Source organism: Solea solea, chromosome 9, assembly GCF_958295425.1.
Source record: "Solea solea chromosome 9, fSolSol10.1, whole genome shotgun sequence".
Taxonomy (NCBI): Eukaryota; Metazoa; Chordata; class Actinopteri; order Pleuronectiformes; family Soleidae; genus Solea; species Solea solea.
Genome location: NC_081142.1, coordinates 14,727,955 through 14,745,319, shown reverse-complemented (window position 1 = coordinate 14,745,319; position 17,365 = coordinate 14,727,955). Strand labels below are relative to the sequence as shown.

General features: G+C 39.8%; 1 protein-coding gene across 2 annotated transcripts in view; it reads right to left on the bottom strand.

Annotated features, from left to right (window-relative positions):
- The window catches only part of arid3a (AT-rich interactive domain 3A), a 40,690-nt gene that overhangs the window by 9,438 nt on the left and 13,887 nt on the right, over positions 1–17,365 (bottom strand). For both annotated transcript variants that reach the window (XM_058637773.1, XM_058637774.1), the window contains exon 3: positions 16,821–17,103. In XM_058637773.1, coding sequence (XP_058493756.1) covers positions 16,821–17,103 — 283 coding nt within the window. The remainder of the gene's footprint in view (positions 1–16,820; positions 17,104–17,365) is intronic.

Here is a 17,365-nt window from a genome sequence, read left to right as displayed (position 1 = left end):
AGTACAGTGAATCCATTGAACCTCTAGTGGTTTTTCTAGGATAGTTTGCTATAGTTTGCTGTGTGATAGTAAAATCTCTGTTACTTTCTGAGCAACAGCTACATACAACGACACGCCACAGCTCTGTGAGCTCACATGGTTTCACAGTCTGTTATTGACAATGATTTTGAAACACATTGTACCTGAATGCCACAAAACAAAACCACAGAGAACAGAGAACCCAGCTCACAGACAGCAGGCCAGGCCATTACTGATAGTCATGTTGTACACACACACACACACACACACACACACACACACACACACACACACATAAAGAGTTGTACACATAATGGAGCGCAAACTCCACAACACAGGAAACCATTCAACTCAACATGTAGCTGATAAAAAAAAAAAAACATCAATAAAAGGAAACGCTGAAATCTAAATCTCCAACGATTCTGTTAATAGTTTGACACGTTTCTTGTTGCAATTTATTTTCGGTGACTTAGTTTTCCACCATTTATCTATACCAACACTCTTCTATTTCTGTTTTTCTATTCTATGGCCTTTTTTTCCTCACGTGTCTCTTTTTATTCATTACTCCAAATTTTGCAATTTCAAAGCCTCTTTTATTTTGTTTTGTCAGTGTGCGTGGTCAGTTCTGCATGTTGTCATATTATATTTGACAATATCCATTTCATTAGCAATTATCATCTACATTTTGTCTGACAACAATTTTCCTTCATTGAATTAACGTTTAATCAGTACATTACCTAAAAATAGTAAATAAGTTTTGATTGCAAAAATAGTATTTTAAGGCTCTCAAAAAGCTGATACAATACAAAACCTTTGCTGATTCTCCTAAACTTGTTCTTGTGTATATCGCAACCTAAAATGTTATGTTTAAATTCATGTAGTAAAGAGAAAACCTCTAATTTGTTTTCTTTTGTTGCAGCTTTGTTCTATGTTTGAATGATCATCCTGTGACCTGTGATTACTCCGCACACGTCACGTTCTTCCACAAAGAAGCCTCTTTGTGCTGAACGTAAACAAACAGAAGCTAGATGTTCATTTGACATGTGGAATTTGCATACTGGGATTAATGCTGACTTGATTCCTCAGCACTGAGCCACTCTGCCACCATATCAATGAAAGGGATTAACACACCTTTTCCTGCCCAATGACAGCAGTTCAGCAGTCAGCAAACTGCTGTCACCTTACTGAAAGATGTGTTTGCTTTACACCGGCACTGAGAAAATCCAAATGAAAGGCTCTTTCAGCTGATGTGTGGTGTAACGGTGACAGTAGGCTTCTGACCGCGAAACCTCATTGTGCCATTCAGTGCTCATTAGTGATGTCAAGCTGCTATATGATCTTATTATCGTGGGTAAGGGGGAGCAGAGGGGTGGGGACTGTTAACCTGAAATGGGCTGTGGTGGATGGGGTGGTGGGGGATGCCAGTAATGTATGGCACTGCTGGAGGCAAGGGGGAGTTTTAATTACAGGATGCATGCATTTCTTGAAGTGCCATGCCATAAATCTTGGAAATCAACCCCCCCCCATTAACTCCCATCCCCCAATCTGGCTTTATTGCTCCTCTATCCCTCTCTCTGTCCAAAACACACAAACATCTCCCTAGTGGCATGATTGCTGCGCTGTCAAGTGGAAACGAGGAGGCCAATGCTTGGATCTTTCCGACGATCAAAGAAATAATAATAAAAAAAAGAAATAGCTTTAGAAAACAATTTGTGGTGCTTGATCCGATAGTATTTATCGACATCAGTCCTCTTCACAAAGGTTAACAGTCGCAACACAACAACAAAAATCACAAAACATTACATAATGCAGCTTTAGATATCCCAACTGAGAGCAGACCATGGCACTTTGTGTCTCAATAAACTTCTAAATATTCTCTGCCATCTTATTCTACTCAAATTTACAGTATAGCTGTAAAGAGAACTGACTAAGTACAGAAATGTATATAACGATAAAATATAATTTATTTTACACACTAGTGACAAAATGTAATTTCTTTTGAGCCTTGATTTGGAAAAATCTTCATAATCATTGTTCTTGCTCTTGAAAAAGACACAATGTCATGTTTGCTATAACCACTGATCTGTGCCGAATGTACCACACTAATCCCATGTAATCAAACCATGAATCTAGTGAGTCCTCTTCAAATTGCAGCCTGCACTCCTTCACAGCAGATGAAAGCAATATTGCCACACTAGTGAGTTCAGGATTTTCCAGTTCAGCTGTTGTTTCCGAGTTATCCCTGCCTCCAGCAGAGGACATACTGTCTTCAGGGTGCAGCTGCAACTTACTGGTATCTTACTGCAAACTGATGATCTCACTTTTGAATTCAATGAAAACTGAAACTATAATGGGCTTTTTTCACTACTTTCTGGCATTTATATACCAATGGTTTATCAAAATATTCTAGAACAATATCAGAAGATTAATAGATTAAAAAAAATATCATTAGTTGCAGCCCTAAAGACAAAAGTAGCTGAAAACAAATAAGATAAGAGAGGGTGATATTAAGTGTGACGCCAGTTTGTCCAGAGCTTCTCATATGCCAAAGGCAGCCAATCAGAATCCTGTCCAACCAGCAAGACCACTGCCACCCACCCAACCCCTCATTATATCCTTTTTTTCTGTCTGTCTGTCTTTATTTCTGTTTTTTCCGCCACTATTCTCAGTATCCAGTGGCTCCTTTTTTAATTTTCAACCTTTCTACCCTTTTGACCCTTGAATTTGATCAGTTTGTCCCTTTATTTTCCTCCTCTTTATAAGCTTACATTATAACTCCCCCTCTGCTGCAACCACCCACCCACCCAGCCACATTACATAAAGACCTTATCAGGCTGAGGTGGGTGTGGTTGTTGTAGGCTCATATATGTTTTCATGTCTATAGTAAGTACACTGGGGCAGGGGCCCCTCCTGGATTAAAGCTCTGTTGTTCAAATAAACAACAAGAAACTAGACAAACGACTCATACTGGGCCAACTGGTAACGCAGGGAGCCAGTTACCACCCCTTTACCAAATCTTCTAAAATAAACAGGAAACGTCAGAGCTGAGGAGACATCTACCAATGTATCGATCCTTAAAACAGACTGCTGGGTTTTCAAAACGGGACATTTCATGAACTTTATTCAGCACGCACTAAAGAGATAGTTGAGAAAAATAGCAGTCAATGCAAATTATATGGGTAGTTGAAGATTTATAGAGCTCTTTGGCAGCATTAAAGACATAATTGTGTTCCGCTGAACACGAGTATTCAGTGATATCCCCAAAAAAAAGTCCCACTCTTGCTGCGTAATGAAGGTCAGCGACAGCCTGTCCACAAATAAATTATAAACAGAAAGTAGTTTTGTATAGCATATATTCAGTAACCAAAGAGCAGCCTGTTGCAATGGTGGTAGGTAATGTTGTAGGGGTGGGTGGGTGTCTGTGTGAAGGGGGGAGGGGTTTGCACCTCTGTGAATGCAAGTGGCAGTTAGTGAGTCAGTGGCCGTCAAGTGTCACATAGCACATAATAAAGGATTTGCAACTGAAAACCTTAACTGTGAGGAGACCGGGGTATCGTCTACGACATGTCCTCTTAACACCTGCCAGTCACCATGATCACCTTTAGGTGAAGCTGATACCAGAGGTTAAAGTATTAAAAAACATTTTTAATCAGTGTGAAGGTCATTAAAAAAACAACAACAAATAAGCCCTCACTTCATTCTCCCGTAAATTTAATCCTGGATGAATTTATTCCATTTTCTTTGAAAATGATCATCCAGTTACTTCTCAGAGGAAGTGCGATATCTCCAGCACACAGGTGTTCATACACTATATGTTCCTGTGTAGCCATACGCGCGTGTGTATGTACCAGTGTGCCAACATTTAGGTCATCATGCAGACTATATAGACAGGCTTCAATTCCTTCGTTATGCTGTGTATAGTACAGTTAAGTATTTTGTGAAGTGTATTGTAAGTACTGAAAGTATAGATAAACAGATATGTCAACACAGCTTTGAGGTGAATTTACAGTATGTGATAACAATATTTTTGTATTTTATAATAATAATTCTTTATGTTTTTGTCCTTTGGCTGTAGGCAGCAGAAACCTAGTTACACAGAGACTCAACTTCCTTTAATCCAATGCTGAAGGACCAGTTTCACAACTTCAGATTAATCTGTGTCCTTCAGTTATTACTTCTCATGAGAGAGATTAGTATGAACACACTTTCTTTCATACCCTTCTGTCTGACTTGAACGGAAAGGCTGCTCTCTAATTAAATAGTTTTCTTTAAAAAAAATACATTTAATAATGTTAGTCCAGGTGGAATTTTACGACATTGAGTTTCTCAAAGTTGGGTTAAGACACACAGATAATGCAATTAGACGTGCATCTACCGCATGTGTACCTTTAGTAGGATTACAGTTGGACTGAAGCTGGCCTGGCTGCCCTGCGCATGCACCACAATTCCCACTCCCTGACTTAAAACAGGAAATAATAAAAGAAGCCACTTCACAGAAGAATAACACAACAGGGACAAGAAGCTGCAAGCTTAAAGAATTGTAAATTGATTCCGATTCCAAAGCACTTGCACACTGGTGCAAGGGCAGAAGCACAAGTGAACAGCGTAGTAACTATACATGGAATTGTTATAAGTCTGTTAACCTGGGATACCTGCTGTTAAAAATGGAATATGATGATGGTGGACTGCCACAAAAAGATAACAGAAAGCCAGTCCATAACACACAACATAAACATAAAGAATATATGAAGGGGGGAGGGAGGTTACAACCAGCAGAGTGAGGGTTTGAGGGAGGGAGGGTCCTGATTCATCTCATGAACACATGATAAGCCTTATTCAAACACGACATGGCCAAAAGCCCTTTAATGAGTGTCATTAATGTACCAACGCCAGCACAGCCCCTCACACAGTATCACTGAAAATACACACGCACTCTTGGATCGTAATGCCCTGCCTTCATACTTGGAAATTAGTATCTACAACACAGTGCCCAGCTCTAGTTTACAGCTCATGGTACAGGATGTGTGACATTAAAAAAATATGACTGAATTAACAGAAAACATATGACTCCTTATTTCTTTTTGCGTGTTTTAGTTACCATATCACAGGAGGATGATCGTTTACCCAGCGTGATGATGCCGAGCCTGCATCTATATTATCTGTATACAAAGTCCAAAAATATTTATTAACGCCCACCACGGTGTCCCTCACCAGGCCTCTTATTTTATATGATATGTTCAGTCCAACAGTCCACAAAACATTAAATGTTATGTAACGCCAGGAAAGGCAATAAATGCATTCAATGGTTTAAAGAGACGTATTTTAATAGCTGAACAATAATAAGTAAACATTATCAAATAATTTTTTTTTTTAATCAATTATTCACATCTGCTGAACGGATGAAAATGAAGAACATTAGCATGTTCTCGCTGAAACCGGCTGAGGCCAACACTAAACTTAACTGTGGATTGATAATGTGGTTCATTAAGCTTCGTCATATACATAAATCTGGCCTCGCAGTTTCCTCTGTGTACAGAAGGAAGTTTATGGGGGCAGGTTTACATGCAAGTCCATGATTCAATTGCACGGCAATAAATGTGATATTCTAAGCCAGTATGTGGATTATACTCATCACAGCGAGGTCATAAACAGAACTGCTGCTGAATCCCTTCACAGATGAGCGTCCCCCACCCCCCCTTTATATGTTGAGGTGCACACGAGACATTTAAAGTGTGTTTTTCAGGAAAATAAATACACAACATTGTGGCGTGGAATTAAGAAGGGTTTCTTTTTATTATTGGTGTCATTATATTGAGACTGTAAGTTAAAATGATTCTGTACAATAAGGTATTTGTTCTGCTCACTAAAATAATTTACTGACTTTATTTTCAAAGATCATGGTTTGATAACAATTACAACTCATGGCGTACCGATCAGGATAAGTATTACTGATTTTATTAAGACATGCAACAATAAAAGTTTAGTGTATTTGTTTTATACAAACATAAATAAAGGGTATTTTAATTTTCCTTTGTTTTAATCCAATGTCGTATTGAAGTGTACTAGTTTTTAATCAAACTATCTATGAGAAAACCTTATAATAAACCTATATTACATCATATAACATAGGCCTGCTAGTTTGTCAACATTGCCTGTTGTAGTGCGTGTTTGCAACACATCTTTAAGATGGCTCTTCTTCAAAAGGATGATTCAATGTCCATGCAATCAATAGGTTTCACCAAAGGGGTTTTTATGTCATTAATCATTTTGCTAATGTTTTTTCGACCACACACGCACACACACACACACACACATACACACAGTCATCATGCTTGCAATGAAGAAATCACTAGCCTTTAAGGAAAGAAGGCTGTAAAATGTAGATGCAAGGAACAACAACCTCTATCTTTGGTAATGCAATCACAAGTGAACAGGTTTAAGTGCACCCAGGTTGCACTGAAGCTACATTTGACCACTCAGACCACACTTGGAGGTAAACATTTTTCTAGCAGTGTGAACACATTAAACACATTAAAGAACGGCCACGAGAAGATCATTTTAGGAGTTGAGATTTGATCGTAAGTGCTCTCTTGAGTTTGGGTGTGGAGACACATTCTAACCTTTGTGTGACTTGATGTACATGTCCACTTGTGATCGGATCCCCAACGCAACACATGTTAACTTCAGCAAGGCCATTGTCTTCTCTGAACTAACAATGTGAAGATTGAGTTAGAAACTCGGGTAGTTTACATTGCAGCTGACAAGAGAACTTTAGTGGTGCCAGACAACACCTAGGAGAAATCACCCATGCCTTGAAGTTCAATGATCTTGGCAGATATGCTTTGTTTATGGTGTGAGAGGCTGTAGATTGGGTCTCTGTCTGTGGGGCTGTGCCAGAGGATGTTAATGGTCAGCTCATGTTGAATATAATTGGATATAAAGTATCCCCTACTGATGTGAAAATGGCAGAAAGCAGCAGTTGATAAAGACAGGACATTAAACCAAGAACGAGCACTATCCTGTGCTCATCACACGCACGCCATTCCTGCCTGCTACTGTGAGCTGCCATGGCTTGTAGATTTGGATAAGAATCAGAAATAGCAGCCAGCTTTCACAGGGCCCTGGAGAGTTTTATGTAGTTGCTGGCAATCTATTCTAACCGCTCTGCTAATGAGTACTATCACAGTGATGACTGCCCAAAGCTGAGCAGATTGAATGAGGGGAAGTGGGTGAGGCAGGATTTCAGAAATGTCATGGAATGATGTGTTTGAAGCACGCTGCCAAACTAATGATCGTGTGCTTAACTGGTCCTTGGCACTGATTCAAAGTGGTATCTCCCTTACAAATATCCATTTGTAAAGCATATATTCATCTTCATCAGCTTTCCCTCAAAATGGAAGAAAAAAGGCTAATATAATTAGTTACAAAGTTATTCATTCAGCACCAGGGCAGATGCTGTGATAAGGTCTTTGTCCCCAGGCAGAAAGATGGAAACGGAGATTGTTCAGACCTATGCCTGAACTCTCATTTTGTATACAAATAGGATGAAGACAGATATTAAATCTGGCCAAGAGAGACTTAAGATTAGTGGTTATGTTGAGGATGCCAGCAGTTGATCTGCCCTGTGGGGAGTTTTTCACCCCTGCTTCATACGTGCTATCAATGGGACATCACAACAGTTCAACAACAAAATGAGTCAAAGGAAGAATAAATGAAGAATAAAAAGCCAATGAGGCCCAGGAACAATGTTTCAGTCGTCATACTATTTGTTATCTTTTACTCCGGTCTCTCGTTCAAACTCATCGGTGAGTGAAACATTTAAAAAATGAAGGGAGAATAAATAAAGTGTGTGCTGTTCCAAGTTTTAGAAACACTGGTAACGGCTATGCTAATGCCTAGGAGATGAATTGTGTCGCCGCTAAAAACGAAGCAGCCAAGGCTGATTAAAAACCCATGTGGGCTACAGAAACATTTGACCCTGGAGTGAATGCTGATTAAACACATTTGACCAAAGGGAATGAGTGTATAAATATTCTGCTTCACTGCTGCTGCATCTCAGTGTGCTCAGAATGCAGAAGCATGATCAGGAGTTGTCCTGCCAGTTGGAGCAATGGATGTGCTGGGCAGTGAATAGAATGGTTGGCCTAAAAAAAATAAACCTGGTCTATATGGCCCTGTGGAGGGTAGATAGTAGCTTGTAGCCATGTGGCAAAACCCGCCCCAATCAATAGGACGACAGTTTGACCTCAAGCATTTAGCTTTAGATTTGAATTTGGGAACACTTGGGGACAAAACATCAGGTGATAAAGTTTTGCCCCAAGGAGATCATTTTGTTTGCATTTTCAAGTTTACCTTTACTGTTCCCCATCAAATATACCGTATTGTTTGCATAGATAAAAAAAAAAAAAAGAGTGTCTCTACTTTTACAGATCTTCTGACCTGCTGTTTCTGTCTTTTGTCATTCTCTTCGTTGGTGCATCACTACAAATAGTAATATTCTCGACCAGCTGTTACTCAGTGAAACGATACAACATAGCCGTATCTGAAGAAAAGTTTTCAAAATAAAAATTTGCCAGAGACGTGTTGCTCTATGCAAGTTAATATTGTGTTAAAAAAACACACACACACAAGCTTTCATCTGCTTTTATAGTGTGGCTCTATCTTAATTAACCAAACTAATAAGCCTAGCTCCTGACCCATTGTGCAAAACAATGGAGGCCTTGAATCTAAATCCAACACAGCTGCTATTAGTCATTTAGTAACTCTTGCAGTATTCTTGCTAAGACATGTCAGGATATCTCAAGTGAAGACTCATTGTATTTGCAGTGTGAACAGAGCCTCGTGCCACATCAACACTTGTAAACACTCATTTACAATCACACATACAAGAAAGGGCAGCTCTAGAGTGTTGTCACCAGAGGGAAATGTGCTTTTGGAAGATTATGGATTAAAAACAGACAGGGTCTTTTATGATTCAGTGTCAGATAGACATGCCTTGCTCTGCATTATGTTTGAGCTATTGAACACAGAGTCTCACAATTAGATTTGATCCACAGCTATCCAATCCAGTTTTGTCCCACAGCAGGACAAAGAGAGATTCAGACCTTGAGAAACATGTAGGAAAAGAATCTTTATCTATGTGTGACCTATTTCTGAATTGATTCTTTCAAGACTGAAAGCTTTCCACACACTCTACCTTTTCAAAAGCGTGTGAAGGTGAAGTCACACATGCAGTGCTTTTGTTCAAATGAATGCCTTTCATCATGTTGTTGTAGGAAACATTGTCAGAAACGGTTTGTTTGCTGCCAATCACTCAGTGCTGATAAACACCCAGTTTATTAGGTACAATTACTGCTAGCGATTAAGCCGTCCATGGCAAAATCCCTTCAACAAACCATGCCTTTATGAAGTCTATAAAGTTTAACATCTCTTAAAACTGTTTTGTTTGTGTAGTTGAATTATAGTGCTAAATGCAGAGAGGTATTTTTGTTAGTGTCCATGACTATAACTAACACACCCTTTTGTTTTCAAGAAGTGTGGAAGGAAGTAGCAAACAAAAATAGGATTCACATTTAATGATGGCAAAGGCAATAACTAAAGGCATTTGTATGAGTCTCTCCAGCTCACAATATTAATCACTTCCTTATTCTATATTGAGATTCAGGCAAATTAAAATCAGGAGGAAGCAGCTGTAGGGGGAATCAAAATAAACCAAATAAAATGATAATCTTCAAATGGAATACAAAAGCCAACAAGAGAAGAGCTAGATTTCAGCCTTTACGCAATCTTTGTTTACATTCCTTCTTCAACCCCCTTCTCCTCCTCCATACCTAGCGCCTGCCAATTTCCAGAAACCCCATGGCTGTACACTTTCTGACATCATCTCCATGCTGTACGCTCAGTGTTGGACACAATTCAAGTGCTCCACAGTGCGTCACAGACAAAATGAGCATGCACCGAACACTCCACTTGGCAATGGTTCAAAGCCAAGCGCCAACTGACAGTTTTTTTTTTTTCCTTTTCCCTTGGTCACACCTACAGTTTCCCCTCTCAGTGTTCCTCTTAACAGGAAGACTGAGCAGCCTTCCTTTGCTACCTCGGTCTTTGTTTTCATAGCATGAACAGGGCCCATTAACGTCCTCTTTGGTAATCACAGATCCCTGCACAGAGCACTTTCTCCAGGTACAAGTTATAAAGTAAAACTACCAGCCCATGCTCATTATTCATACCAGCCCTATGGTCGATATGACCAGAAAAGGTTATCACAATAGATAATTATCACGATAAATGTCACATAATTCAAGATAGATTTTTGCGAGTGAATGTTAAATAAAACATTGCAACGTATGTTGTAATTGAATTAGCCCTAATTTGACCCATATGATTTCTAATGTTCTATTTGCTTGTAGGAAATATTGAATAACCTCCAAGCAAATTGGTATACATAGAAAGATCTAGACTATTATGCAAACATGCTGCTCGATAAAGTTTCAATTTTTGAATCCTAACAACTACTCCATGGCGTTACTGTGTGTGACACTTCAACAGTGCTGAGAACAGAGATTGGGTGCAAAACAAGGCATGACGGACATTTAGGAATTCGAAATACCTGTCTGAGCAGACAGACAAATCTTCCGCTGTGGAAATGCAGAACAACATGATCCAACCTGTTTATACCACCCTCGGGCAGATCAAAAGGCCTCACAGTGGAATATAAACCCAACAAGCACTTATCAGACAGCTGTATCAGCAAAAACCTGACGGCAATCCCAATAAGTGTCACTCCCAATTGGCTCTGGTACGTGCTACACTTCCTGTAGTCACTAACAGCCCCCTCCCCCACTCCGGTGTGTGTGTGTGTGCGTGTGTGTGTGTGTGTGTGTGAGCAATTTAATGTTTAATGCCAACTCCCCCATTCACCCTGATCATGGTGAGTGCCATGAATTTTTAAAGACATCCCTGCTTTACTGTCCATCTGGGCTCCATCTGCCCAGCTGCTGGTGTTTAAAGCCGGTAGAGACACAGGAGAGGAGACTTCAAAGGCCCTGCGTGGCCTCTGGACAATTTCTGCCCTGAGGAGGACATTGTTTATAAAGGGGGCAGGGGAGCTATCTCAGATGAATAAGATAGCATTTTTAAGAGACCGCACGTTAATGAAACCACATTGTAATTGTACGTCCGCAAGCATTTATTGGACACAGCGCTGCTCTGGAGGCAAAGAGCTGCACTGTTTAGGGGGGACGGACTCAGGTGGGGCACAGTTTATCATAACCTCTCGTCCCTTCATAATGTTCAGCAAACTGGTAACACAAAATGGCTGAATCTGGGGTTGGTATCAAGACAAAGATAGGCCCAAGAAACAATGCAATGCAATGCAATTCTTAACGATCATTTCACTTATGTGGAAAATGTCTTATCCTGTATCAGAAATACTTTTTTTCATTACTCTGCAGCCAATACATTGAGCAAATACCTTTTGGTCCATATAAATGATCTATCAATGTCTCCTAAACCTGACAATTCAGATGTCCTACAACAACATACGTTTTTCTAGTTGAAAACAAGAAAATATACATTTAAAAATGTGAAAATCCATTGTTTCTTTAAAAAAACGTTCAAACCGATTAATTGGTAGTTAGTAATTAATTTAATAATCGATTAATTGGAAAAAACATTTCCATCATTTGACTGGTGACTGTTGGGAACAGGCACTGTAGGACTGACCTCAAATGGAGGATAAACATTTCCTGAAAATAAAACTGCAGAGTGCAATACAAAAAGTGTTATTGATATGTGCCTTTCAAGGAACAGATGCGTGTGCGTGTGTGCGTGCATGTGTGTGCTTAAGGGGTATCAGGGTAAGGAGGATGGTCGTGGCATCACTGAAATAACTCCGTGGAGAAAGGCACACCACCAGCACACCTAATCAGTTTTGGTTACAAAAATATCCAATGATGTCGGCATAATTTGATATCTGTATAAATCCTTGGCCTTTATTTAATTCTGCTGCTCTCTGCCATGGGCAGATATGACACCGCTGGCAAAGCGCCTTGAATATTTTGATTAATTCATTTCAAACCACAGTGTAATCAGAAGACTCCGCATGGTTTGATTTAGCCTGACCTTTCAATGCACAGTGGGTAGAGAGGATGTGGACTGTGAGATGTAGTTTGGGGTTCAGCTGATAAATCTCAGCCAGACACAGCCACAACACGAAGCTGGGTTTGCCATTAGTTTATTTCCTTAGCTTTAAAAGATGGTTAGGTGTGAGGAATCCATAGTTATAGTTATGCATCGACTCTCCTGGACTATTTTAATGGACACCCTTTACTGGTCCCTTTCTACTGGACCCCTTCTCTGGACATACAAGTATATCAAGTATGGTTTATAAGTCTTTGCATTGTACATTTCTTCTAACATCAATAACCTTCTGTTAGTATTTCTTTTTGCCATTTTCAAAGCCAGGAGAGCCTATGGAATTGTCATAGGCAAGAGAAGGAGGATGTCTGTTTTTGTGACAGTAGTACAAGGGTTAGGGTCTTCATGGCACACATACACATACACATACATGAATGATATGACATGAACAGAAAAAAAGGACAGTTTACAGTTTAGGGCAGCTCCAGCTGCTGCAGGCTGATAGAGGCTCACAAGGTTTCTGCTGAGAATCTGGGGTTCCTAGCGGCCAGATTATCACCCTCCCTCAGGCACATTCCAACAGCCTCCACCCACCTGCCTAAAATAAACTGTACAGCGTTAACCCTTTCCTCCCTGACCACAGCCCTCCAAAACACTACAGATAATTAAACTTCAGAAGTGTATGTTTAAGTTTACGGGGGTTTCACCATTCTGCTCAAAATCACATTTTTATGCCAACAGACCCATATGCTGCTACATTAAAGCTCCTTTAAATATGGTTTTAGGGCTGCAACTAATGACTGTTTTCATTCTCGAATAATGTGTCGATTATTATCTTGAGCCATCGTTTAGTCCACAAAATGTCAAATGTTGACCAGTGTTTTTCAAACTTCAAAATTATGATGTTTTCAATCATCTCGTTTCGTCCACAAACCGAAATGATTCTGTATTCTCAGCAAAGAAACCAGAAAATATTCTCTTTTAAGAAAAAAAACATTTAAACCAATTATGAAATTAGTTTAATTTAGTGATCGACTAATAATCACTTCATCGTCGCAGCCCTATGTGATACGGCACATTATGTTCAGTTTGTTCATATTGAAAACAGACTTAAAGATGCCACATGTAACTGTTATATTTACTAGACACAAGGATGTAATATGCCCCCGAGCTACATCTTCAGAGCACACGGGACACTACAGTGACCTGCTATCATGCAGTGATGAAATAGGCTGACTGAGACTTGTGGATCTTATCCAGCCTCTGTTATTATTTTGTATTTTTCCTCGACATGCCAAGAAACCTCCTCATTAAGCAAAGGAAAATTGAAAGCCTGCTCTGAAAATGCATTAAACATCCAGTCTGTGGATCTACGAACTGTCTCTCTTCCAAATAACAAGGAGAAACCACAAAATGTCTGGTTCACAAGGAAAAAAAGAAGCAGCGAAGGAAAAAATGGCTCACACTAAATATAAATATAAATTAAGGTTGAAATCACTGATTTTGATTTGCATGGGGTTAGGAATTACCAAGGCACAGACCATGCTCATCGCAACAGGCCGGTCATTTTTACAATACACACCGCAGACACAGCAGTTTTACAGAAGAATCTAATTACAGGCTACAGCAGCAATTATTACTAATCACTGTAATCATCCATGAGCAAAGAGAGTCCTGTGTGAATGATAGGCAGGACAAAAAACCTGGATTCATATAAACTATCAGCAGCAAGGTGGTTCCATCCAATGTATAAATATGCAGGAGGTTTTAAAGGACATGTTGGGGTTTGTTTTTTTCCAGAGTTTGCAACCTAGTCACCAGGATCATGTGTTGCATTTGTGCAAACCACAGTGTGAGCTCATGTGTCTCAACCAAAACTATGTTACTTATTTACATGTCTACAGTCGTACATATCAACGAGATTTAATGCTTATGGAACCTTTGGCAGACGATAATAACCCAGAAAAAACAAAAAAGGCATCTCATCATAACGCTATTAAAACACACCAGGATGTACAGCGTAAACACACAGACTCAGCGTTCGGTCAAGACCTCTTGGCGACTTGCTCATTGTTGTTACCGCTGATGACTCCACCTCTCCTGATTTTGCCTTATAATAATATTTCTAAAATATGCCCACTGATAAAAGTTGAAATGCATGAAGTGAACTTAAAATTCAAACATTTCTTTGATGTACAAACCCCAAAATTGGATTGGGCAACACAGCCAAGATGCTGGCTGAGCTTGAATATATCAGCATCAGTTACTGCAAATTCATGCTCTGATGATCCTTGCTGACAAACACGCCATGATAAAAATGTTGCGTTTCCTACCTCACATACCAACCACCATCTGCTGAAAGCATCAATTCAAGTCACTCACACAAAGCTTTACAGAGGGAGGAGAGAGCTATTTAGAGAAGCAACATAGAGGTTTTAGGGAAGTTATATAATAAACGCTCTGTAATTAAAAGGAAATGGGCCTCAAATTACAGATTCTATGGTTTGAGTTTTAAAATGAAGCACATGGACAGCATGAAGCTGAATTACATTTACTGAAGGCATCGACGAACATGACTGAAATCGTTTCTTGCTAAACCAACTTACTTTCCGCAAAAAACAACATACAAGCTGCCGCTTCTACACTCAGGCACATTTTGATGGTTTGAAAAATTGCTACAGGTGAGTGAGAGTGTGTGGTTCGTCTCTGTGTGTTTGCCCATAAACGGACTGGCAACTTTTCCACGGTACACCCCAACTTTTTGCCCTGTGTCAGCTGGGGATTGGCTCCAGCCCCTTGCGACCCTCATGTGGAGGATAAAGGTGGAGACAATGAGAGAGCGTGATATCGACAAACATGTTTGCACTGCAATAGTGGCAGCCATTAAGTCATATAAACTGCATTCACATGAAATGGTGGTTCCGCATGTCCCAGTTTAAGAGATTCACTGACAAACCAATCTAATTAAGAATTCAAAAATACAGCTTGATGTTCTTACTTTACATTTGCGTGAAGATAAAATTACTATTACAGAAGTATGACATAACAGGTTAAAAGTCTCTCTTACAAGAAAGATTGCCAGTCTCATAACATGTTTACAATCAGACAAGCTGTGACATGAGGGACATAACAGCCAAACTGTCTTCTTCTAAACGTCAGAGAGGAGAAAGACAACACAATAAATAGTAAACAACCTAAACGTGTTCTCTTACGTACTGACTCACATTCTGTGGCCAGATGCTGAGTCACACCGAGGGATCACTCAGCTGTTGTCTTCTGACCAGCTACTGTTTCATCATGAACCAAAAGTATTTATACACTTCTCAGGGTTTCCCATAAATGTATTAATTTATGACCAACATCACAAAATCAACACCTGCCAACACATGATTTTATTTCCCTCATGGCTCTATTCTCCCCCTCTCTCTGCCTCTCTCTCTCACACACCCACACACACACTGCCACCATTCTAGTACAGACTGGCAGACATGGAGAGCGATTATGTCCACTTATTGAATCACGCAAGACAGATCTTAGTACCAGCACCAGGTGTTTTACCTTTTCTATTTTTGTTAAAGTTAAAGAAATTAATTTGTGGAATAATCCAGTTATACTTTAAGGTGGCATTGCTGTGTGTAGCAAAAAAGGCAGAAAATGCAAAGCAATTTTCCAACGCCCCTCACTCTTCATTGGCAGCAGACCTCCATCTGAATTTGTCTGTTGACAGATATAAATCTCTTTATGTAAACAGCCGGTCTTATTCCATTGAGGCCTCCCTCATAATATCCAGCCTATGAGCATGTTTACAGTAAACGCCAGCATGGTAAAGCACTTAAAAAGCACCCAAACCCCTCCCCCTCTTCTTGCAGCTGCCCTCAGCCTCCCTCCCTCAGATCTCAGTCCTGTTCATGACAGGAAATAACTAGTATTTCTCTCCTTTAAAGGCCACAGTACTGAGCTGAAACTAACCAAAATGGACACAAAGTACCATTCCCTTCAGGTGGCAAAGTCCAACTTTATAGCCTTATCTTACAGTATATTGAACATTTGGATTGTGGCAGATGCTATTTTCCCTCCCTGATCACATGAACTCATTTGCAGCTGTGAAAGTGGCAGTTTTGATGAGAGGGGTTGTGAAGGACAGATGTGGCTCCCTCCTCAACAAACAGCATTTCCGACTTATACACCTCCTCAGTGCGAGGAAGCAGCTGACATCAGAGGGTTTTAGCCAGTATGACTATGAGCAGATAATGTCTATTTCTAATACACACAATACAGTCAGAGGGAGGCAAAGCAGAAAATTTGACTTTACAGAATCTCCAGTAACTGTCACTTTACATGTAATTCAAGACCACAAAAACCAAGACCCAGATTTTACAGAACAAGTCAGGACTGAGACCGCTGCACTATATTGTAAATACAATATCTCTATTTTTAAAAAACAACATTAAAATTTAAAACCAGCATAAGAATATTATTAGCAATAATATATTATTTATATTATTATTATTATTATTATTATTATTATTATTATTATTATTATTATTAATAATAACAACAACAACATTAAATAATAACGTGCGCTTATACACATCATACCTGTAAACAGAGACAAGATGATCTTAAAAATGATTATTGCACACAAAGACACAAACAGATCTTACCTGTCTGAACTGTTCCTCATAGGTCCATTCTCCATGGTCTTGTCCGCCCAGATGGCCGTGTGTGGAGTGGGGAGGCAGGATAGCAACCCGGGGTTCCTGGTCGACACTGGGGCGAGCCTTCAGTAGCTGAGAGTGAGGGTGGAGCTGGCGGTGGGGCAACAGGAGGATGCCTTTCCCTGGAGCCACAGCATCATGGCCTGTTGGCAGACCTTCCTCTCTGAGATCATCATCAAAGTCTTCCTCCATCTCGCCTTCAAAGTCTTCCTCATCCCATTTCTGTTTGCTGTGAGTGAAAAACGCAGTGATATCGCATGTCATGATAAGACATTTAGATGCTGCAACTCTGTTGTAGGTAACATTTTTTGTATGCTGTGTCCTTCATCTAAACATGACTCTTTAAAGCAATACTATCAGACCTGACTGATGGAGTGTTTGTGTGTATATAGGGGCAGCACATGGGTGGGCAGGGGCAAGGTATCTTTATCCCACCAAATTGCTAAACAACCAGGTTTTTTGAGCAGTTGGATTCACTTCAGAAACTTTTT